This window comes from Triticum dicoccoides, chromosome 6B (genome assembly GCF_002162155.2).
Source record: "Triticum dicoccoides isolate Atlit2015 ecotype Zavitan chromosome 6B, WEW_v2.0, whole genome shotgun sequence".
NCBI lineage: Eukaryota > Viridiplantae > Streptophyta > Magnoliopsida > Poales > Poaceae > Triticum > Triticum dicoccoides.
In genome coordinates this window covers 663641818-663650707 of record NC_041391.1, presented here as the reverse complement: position 1 = coordinate 663650707, position 8890 = coordinate 663641818, and the positions used below count along the sequence as shown (strand labels likewise).

At 38.7% G+C, this 8890-nt stretch overlaps 1 protein-coding gene across 1 annotated transcript in view; it reads right to left on the bottom strand.

Moving 5' to 3' along the window:
* Window positions 1-594: 594 nt before the first annotated feature.
* LOC119323305 (nudix hydrolase 3-like) overlaps window positions 595-8890 on the bottom strand; it is an 8732-nt gene continuing 436 nt past the window's right edge. The window contains exons 2-21 of the mRNA XM_037596918.1: window positions 8668-8847; window positions 8034-8111; window positions 7684-7780; window positions 7252-7385; window positions 6454-6535; window positions 6286-6372; window positions 6015-6121; window positions 5116-5287; window positions 4709-4950; window positions 4547-4628; window positions 4281-4346; window positions 3372-3449; window positions 3209-3304; window positions 2400-2506; window positions 2112-2280; window positions 1900-1983; window positions 1608-1702; window positions 1408-1498; window positions 1176-1322; window positions 595-1046 (exon numbers count right to left, since the gene is read on the bottom strand). Coding sequence (XP_037452815.1) covers window positions 987-1046; window positions 1176-1322; window positions 1408-1498; window positions 1608-1702; window positions 1900-1983; window positions 2112-2280; window positions 2400-2506; window positions 3209-3304; window positions 3372-3449; window positions 4281-4346; window positions 4547-4628; window positions 4709-4950; window positions 5116-5287; window positions 6015-6121; window positions 6286-6372; window positions 6454-6535; window positions 7252-7385; window positions 7684-7780; window positions 8034-8111; window positions 8668-8847 — 2254 coding nt within the window. The 3' untranslated portion in view covers window positions 595-986. The remainder of the gene's footprint in view (window positions 1047-1175; window positions 1323-1407; window positions 1499-1607; window positions 1703-1899; window positions 1984-2111; window positions 2281-2399; window positions 2507-3208; window positions 3305-3371; window positions 3450-4280; window positions 4347-4546; window positions 4629-4708; window positions 4951-5115; window positions 5288-6014; window positions 6122-6285; window positions 6373-6453; window positions 6536-7251; window positions 7386-7683; window positions 7781-8033; window positions 8112-8667; window positions 8848-8890) is intronic.

Here is an 8890-nt window from a genome sequence, read left to right as displayed (position 1 = left end):
CGGCTGTGGACGCACCGATTTGTGGACTACCCTGTCACTGTCCGCGGACGCGCCCAGGCGTGCTCGCGGATGTATAGGATGCCTACAGCAGCGGGTTTGCCCCTTCATACTTCTTCAATCCTTCCTTTGCCATTTATCATCTGCAGATAAATCTCACCATTGAAAAGTGAAATGTTAGTGCCCTGTGTTTTATTCTGATGAAGCAACATCTGCTCTGCAATAACACCTACAATGATGATTTGTCTCTTCAGATTTCACTGCTTCCTTTGCCACTTATCAATTATCATCTGTATATTCTTGGATCCTACACTGATGAACAAGGACAAATAATAACCCCAAACCATCATGGGACCCTATAAGATTTAAATGATGCCTTGGTTAGGAATGTTTGCACCTGTTCGGCTCACCAGCTCATTATTAGCTCAGGCGAAAGGGACTCGTGAGCGTCGTTAACCTATCTGTGAGTATGCAATATGGTTAAGATGAAAGAGCATGTTTCTGTATGAAGTAACGTTACAAGTTTGAAACGTTGAATTGGGTCCGATCAGAGTGGGGCATATATTTGCAGCATTCACTCACAAGGAACGAACCATGTGTACCAACATTCTGATATATATAAGCACAAGATGACCTTCAGCGCGGCAAAACCGCAAAAGTTCAGCAGAATTCTGATAGTCTCCGCTCCTAGTTCATGAGTGAATATGTTCAAAGATTACAGTAGACATCGCTTTCTAAAAACACCTTGGTAAATAGACAGTGATGCTAACAGTGATCCTTTAGAAGTTCATCCATTTAGGCAGTGATGTTAACAGCCATCCTTTTAAGAAGTCATTCATTTATTTGTGTTATTTTCCATTTGTGTCGGCTCAGGATGGTGCTTCATCTTGTTTCAACAATTTGTACTTTTTCACGTAAAAAAAATCAATTTGTAGTTTATCAGGTACAATGGGAGACACAAAACTTTCTGAATCGCTGTCCTCCGGTGCTTAATTGTTTGCGAGCAGCTTACTGGCTGTGCCAAATATCGGGGCTATATCAACAGGCACCTGAAAATGAACATATACATAAGAACAAGTAAAACTCCATACAACTGACTTAACATACAAACATCATTCGGCGAGTAGATTATTAAGAATTTGAATTTCCTATTGAAAACAGTACAACTTGACTAGTACCTGCATGTGTTCGATTTTCTCCAATGCCACACGCAATGGCTGCGTCAAGGTTGCACGCGACTGAAGGAGAGACTGCGCAGCAGGCTTGTCGCCCTTTGCCTGTATCGTCATGATCTCTCTGCCAAGGCTTTCAACAGCTTCCTCAACCTTTGACAACACAGAATATAGCGAGGAGCAATAATTAAAAAAAAGTAATGGTAAGTATGTATATATCCTGTTTTAATGAAAATACCTTTGTAAAGTCAATTGAGAATTTCCCGTCAGAATGCAAGATAAAAGCTCCTTTGTCATACAACCAATTAAACTGCAATGCCTGTCCCTTCCTACAATCACATAATAGCAGTTAAATTATCATCTCAACAATCTGTGATAAGTATGCTTCCTCACTTCTCGGTAGTTTGTTAGGGCCTAGGTGGGAGGATACACACTTACCCATGAGCTTCTTCCAGCCCGAAGCGAATTGACCGAAAGCATCCAGCCAGGAAAGAAACATACATAGATTTTGATAGACTCTTAGGAAGCAACCCCTGACAGAACAGAAGCAAACGAGAAATTATGTGATCCATTTCAAGTATTATATGATTGCATACAAAGGATATAAGGAAAGGAATATGCATCCCCAATATTCCCTACAGAAATAAGAAGATTTGCCTAGCATGGGCCCCAGAACACTGGGCTGTAACACAAGTGCCATGATACCCTGATAACTGATGAAATAACTGACCTTGTTTATAAGAAAATTCAGCGCCCACAGACCAACTATATCAGCTTTTGCCTCCTCCAATGCTGAATGACATTCTTGAAGTTCCTGTACATTTATCAAAAAAGAAAGGAGAGTCAACAAGTGGCATCAGATAGGATATATCACTCTTTTCTTTTTCTGTCATAGCACCTAATCGAGCAAGTCTTTATCTACATTGCTACTTGCACACGTACCATTCTAACTGTGGACTTTTTACCACCAGGAAGGGTTATGGAATGAGGTCCAATTCCATGGCAGCACTCATGGCAAACAATATGTGTATAATAAGGCTCAAAATCAACATATTCTTTCTGCTCCTCTCTGATGCAGGCATTGGCTATAGGCTTCAAGATATTCTTGAACCTGAATGATAAATAAAATTTGAATTGCCAATGTCAGCATGAACTCCCTTTTTGCTTGACACAAGTGTAAACTATATAACATCAGCTAAAATGAATAAACAAAAATCAGTGAAGGCATACTTGGCTTCTGAAATGTTCTTAAGCATAACCATTGAAGTTCCTCGCTCATTCACAATCCGCTCATCATTTGGCAAATTGAAAGCTATAGTTTGAGGACCTTTCACATCCTGACACAGAAGCACTTGTTTAGTTCAAATGAAGCTGTTGGACAAGGATATGAAAAATGTGGATAAACAATTCATTTGCAATAACATTAACAAGTTCTTGACCTTTTTCAGCCTACCAATTGCCTAAAGTAGCCCGGATGAAAATAAATATACTTCTACCACAAGAGACAAAAATACTAAATCTCCAAGAAATTTCGACACCACAATAACTATTAATGTACCACAAAAAGGACAGGAATACTAAAGATCTCCCTAAATAGTATGGTGCAATGGTTGCTGACATTAACACGTTAAAATACTTGGATGACAACCATGCCACTAAGACAGTGGTCAGGAAAGCATGGGGTCTAAACGAATCCAAAGCAAACAAAAGGTATTTCTTTCATGAAATCCTAGTGCTTCCTCACTCATTAAATCTTACGGTGTTAAAGAACAAGAATTGTTTAATTCTCTCAGAGATTTAAGGGCATAAGGTTCTTGTCAGCTTTTCATCTGTCACCAAGCAGAATGAGAAGAAAAGCCTAATTTTACTTGTCTACAAATGTACGGATGCTTTGGTAATAATGAGTTCACACCAACTGAATTGCAAGGAAAAACTAGGACAGTCATGAGATTTATTTTTTACCAAACATTGATTGAACTAGGCTTTTTGTCTACAAGAAGCAAGAGCATGTGAAAAGTAACATCAACATAGAAACATACCCCAGAGTTGTAAAGAAGATTCATCACGCGAATTGGAGCAGCAGATATATTGTCTGATTTGTAAATATTGTCCAGTGGAAGATTTTTCTCCAAATCCTGAACCCAGATCAAAGTTGGTGTAAATGAAAGCTTAATATTTCCATGAAAAATCAATCAGAATTACCTCGAGTTGATCACCAAAGAGTTTAACTTGAGAAGTTGCAACGTCATCCCGCACCCCAACAAATGCTTCAAAGGTTGCCTTCGAAATAATAGAATTATTATTACCAGTATAACAAATGAAATATTTTATTGAACTCTAGGTCTAGGCACAGTATGTAGATGAACAGACCTAATTCAACATTTCCCCTCTTTTCTACATGTGCTTTTTTTTTGTTATGCAATGAGTCGTTGTATTGGCCACAGTGGGGCAAATATTACATGGAGGGAAATATACAGTAAAATCCCATAGAATAGAGAAATGCAATCTACTCTAACTGGACAGTGTGACCACTTTGCCATATAAATTCTAATATTGCCTTGTGGTGATGGCTGGTGCCTAGTTGATTTTGAACTAAAACCACAACAAGAATTATGTAACGGAGGGAGTACTTATACTAAAATCCAAGTGGTTAGGCCAAATAACGTTAGCAGTCTCAGCATGAGTGCATAATTAAATAGAAGAACAGATAATCACAACCCATAGAGAATACACGTAAATTGCATTACATTTGAATACATGGCAATTAGTCCATCAGTCAACAATATTGCTGACTTGCTGTACATTAATGAAGAACATGCTTTAGCAAATTTGCCTAGATGGTAGCCTAAGTAAGAATAAAATTGAGTATGGAGAAAGTTGGCAATATGTGGTGTCTGAAGCTAATATTAGTGTAGCCAGTGTTAATCTGCTAGCATCAGTTGCACAAACTTGAAGAGTGTCCAAAAGAAGACACATGACAGAAACTTCAAACTTCGAGCTTTTAAAAAAAAAACCTTCAAACTTGTGTCTGGTGTTTAGTGCACCTTCATTGCTAGACTCACCAATAGACAAAGTGATGCAAGAACAGGTGGGACAAGGATCCTAAAATACCTTGTAACTAAACAGACCATCTTCATATGTCTCATATGGGCCAATGGTGACATCTATGTTGGAGTCCTGGAAACATGACAAGAATGCCAAATATAGAGGTAGCATCAACTAATATTGATATAAATAAAAATAGAAAAGAAATTTTACTGCTAAAAATAACAAGTATATCCCATTTTTCTCTAACAAAGTTAACAGCTATAATCACTCAAATAATGCATTTAAAGAGAAATGAATGAACTAATAAAACTGAGAATGAGGATACTAACCAACTCCATCCAAGCTATGTCAGATTCATAGTAATCATTTGAAAGGAAAGCATTCGCCTTGGTTCTGAGCAAGTTCTTCAGGCTACAACAAGATAAAGCGAACTGCTTCACATAAATGAACTAAACCTTTCACAAACTGAAATATGTTAGGTACTAGCTTACCTTGGACAATCAGAACAATCTGATGCTTTAAGAAGAAGCTCGGCAGCTTTCTCAAGGGATGCTTTATACTCCTTGGAATATGGAACAATAAAAAGATCATCTGAAGTATTGGTTTGATTTGGTCCATCTGACTGTGCTACTGATGTAGTCAATAAAGCATCAGGCCGTTTTATGACAGTAAAGAATCCAGTTGCATCTTTTTGTTCCTTATCAGTTAGTCCACTTTTCCATAAATCAAACTCCTACAGCAACATAAAGAATGTGGAAACCGGTCCAATATTAGTTAGAAAGAACACATTTGATGTACAATTATCATAAGCAGAAATTGCACTGAAGTTTTATTATACACTAGAAAGATTCTCTACTGGATATTTTAAGCACTGAGAAGTTACTAAATACGACCGTACCATTTTGTTCATGTCAGCAGGATAGAAGTTCGCGCCACGAGGCTTATCTAGAGGGAATGCTGCACGATACTCAAGCCCCTTCCATCCTGAAATTGGCTTGGTGGCATCTGTGAGCAATTTCACAGCCGAATCGGCAGTGGATAGAAAAGCCTTATTTTCATCAAGGCAGGACCTGTTTGGGAAATATCAAAACAGTAAACAAATATAAAATAGTTATAAAGAAATCTAATTAGAAAGTTAAAAAGAATGTGAGGGATAACAAATGCATGAAATTAGACGACTGTTTAATAGCAGAATCTGGTGTCAACAAAAGAAGAAGAAACTGGACGAGACCAACATGAGTAACTAACGCTCTCTCTATGCATTTTAGTTTTAGGTTGCACTTTCTCATTTATATCCACAGCTGATAAAATCACAACTCAGGCAAAAAGCATGTGGGCATATGCTGCATTTACTATCACCATTTTGTTTGCAGAAATTTGCTACCTACACTGCAAGACTTTAAGTTGTGGTAGTGCATGTTGGCATTGCAAAAAACTTATGAAAAATTATCTCATGGGTGAAATGCAGCAACACTGACACACAGTGGGAACCTCTCAAAAAGGCGGTGGCACTGGTACTAACATACATTCAGAGATGATTGATGGCAAATAAACCCAAGTCCCCTCCTTTTAACTCTCACAATGGATATCTTCCATTCCAGTTATGCACCTATCTCAGAGTCTTAACTTATAACAAGAAATTGTTCAATTGTGTATATAGCCACAAGGAAGGAATGAGAAAAGTAAAGACAAAAATATATTGTTGATGACAGCAACTTTCCAAGATGAAATTTTCGGTGAACATGCTAGTAAATTCCAATCAATGAAGAGAAGCTTGATTAGAGAATAACATATTACCATGGACTTTTATTAATAGAGTAATATGCCCACTTCAGACTATCAAGGGAGGAGGAATCAGCATGTGCTTTTAGCCAGTCTCTTAGCATTGTGTTGCTATTCCATACCTACTCGAGAAGAAAAGTAGTAAGAAGTTGCAGAATTAAATTACGCAAGAACTATACAGTGCAAAACTAGTGAGCATGTTATGAATCATAATAACTACACATGAGACATCTAACGAATATGAAATAGAACTAATATCTGAACCGTATATTATGCAAGAACTAACCTGCTCATAAAATATTTCATCAATAACCATTGATGCCTTAAGAATATATCCCAAGGCTTCTTTGTCTCCTTCAGATAGAGTAGTCAACTGTCAAAATGAAAGTATCCATAACAAATGTTAATCAAAACAATGGTCAAAAGGTACATGCTGACTTATAGACTCACTTACCTCTGGTTCCAAATGGATGGGGGCATAACGACTAATTTGCTTTTGTAAGGTTAAGCTGCGAGACTCCGCGTTATCTTTGTACCTAAAGAAGGCATGAAAGGTTTAAGAACAATTATTTAAGAGAAATGTAATGCAACCGGGTTCACCAAAGAATTAGGATCTATTGAACAATTAATTCAAAGTGGCAATTGGCAATAGAGAGAAGACAAAGAAATCATTCTTTCAAGTTCTAAATCCAGCGATTAGTTAGCAAGGGGCACATACTGCTTGAAACATATAGTGCTTTGGGCGTGTTTGACCAAGTGAGGAGATCTTGGTTAGAGTGGTCAGATAGGATAGCTCCATTACATGACTTCTTTGGGAAAGGCCTCACTCAGGAGATGTTAGAGTGCCATTTAGGTTCCTCAAATTTCCCTTCAAGTTAGAAGGGTAGCTTTCCCTACGATGTAAACAATATTACATCACATTTTTTACTTAAGGCAGACCATAAATTTTAAGAACCTAGGCTTGATGTAACGACAATACCAAGATTCCAAAATCCACGATTCCAACTTCTTGATGTTAAAACCTAAACCTGGATGGCAAATGGGTCCTGGTATGGATTTAAGTGGCATGAACACCAAACTGATTATTGGTTAATTGGAAGCATGTTGATAATACTAGTAAAGTTCATACGGATTGCACCTACATTGCATTTTAACTTTTACATAAAAGAGTAGGATTATCCCATAGAAGGATGAAGGCTCATATTTGGTCAGAGTAATATACAGAAAAAGAGCTGACTGCTTTAGTGCTTACCTTTCCTCAATAATACTGAACAGTTGGCCGTATTGCCCATTCACATCATAAGGTACATATTCTCCGCTTTCTGCTGCAAGGCAGCTCTTGTACTCGTCACGGTGCATATATCTAACTGCAGATACTTCACTTTCCTGCATATTAAATATTTAAAGTCAATTTTGAAAATAAAAACCTGTGCAAGCAGTGAAACAAAGATAAATAATAACAAATAATTCAACATTGTCCATACCTAAAGGTTTTTTACGACTTTTTTAGAAACCGTTTATTGTACTGTAGCGTCATTAGTTGCATTAAACTTTTTTCTTACAAACAAAACAGCAGTCATATAACTTACAAAGTACATACTTTCTTCTAATGCATAAGTTGTTGATCTTGACAACAATGAGCATAATAAAAACCTAAGTGAAAAGGCCAATATTGAATTCTCACTTGGAGAGTGAAGGCCTCGAGTGGAATTGGAGTTAAAGTTGTCACAAGGTAAACATCATTGTACTCGTTGTTGGTGTAAGTCCCATTGTTGATAACGCTGCAGCAAAGAGTCTACTATTAGCATCTCTTTTCCAAGGTATCTAAGGTGCAGATGATGATGATGTAGATTTATGTGAACGAAAATCAATATGAAGAAATACAGATTAGCATCTCTTAGGTTACTGGTGCTTAAACTGGTAATAGATCCAATGCAGTTATTACCAGAATATGCCCTACCATCTTCGACTGATGAGCATGCTATCTCACATAGGTAGCAATAAGGTAACAAACAGCAATGTAGATCTACTGACCATTCCTGAAGAAAAACGAAGATGAGCTCAAAAGCATCGACTGGAAGCTTGATGCCTAGTTCTTCCTGGAGCTCCCTCCTGTTGTTAATCCACGGCAGATACTAGAAAAGATTACAACCCGTGATTTTGATACAGAAGTTGCCTAGCCTAGAACAGCACTACATAGTACTTGATCAGCAAATTTAAGCAATTCAGTGACCGCAGCGTGTAATAACAAATATGAAAACTACGAGTAACATCACAAACGCTGTGTAACAACATAGAACATCATTTGATTTGACAACCACCACTCGCCCCATAAGTTATACCTAGCTTCTAAAATAAAGTTGTAACAGCAATACAATCCCTCCTGGTGATCAATGCCAGTAAGTACAAATTAGAACCCATCGTCAGCAACTTAGCCTAGCACAGAGTCACGCTACAGAGTAATCGGCAGGCAATTCAGTGATTGACCTCACGGCGTAATCAACAGGCAATATCGCAAACACCGTGTGACAATGCAGAACGCATGTGCAACCACACATCCCATAAGTTGATTATTTGTGACATCAATAAGATTCCCCGTGCAGCAGTCATCCGAGTCTGAGTCTGCTACAGCAAGTAACAGGAACGCGAGGTCGGCGAGCTCACTCACCGCGCGGAGGAGAGGGAGGAGTCCCCGGCGGAGATGTGGCCGGCGCTGGAGATGTCCCACTGGCCGGGCCACGAGTCCTTGCAGTCGGCGCGGCGCTGCAGCAGCAGCTCCCCGGTGCTCTCGCAGTAGATCCACACGTGCACGGCCCGGTGGTAGTCCCCGTCCCGGTGCACCTCCGACCTGCGGGGAAGACGACGAGCGGCGTCAGGCTCACGGGAGCGGC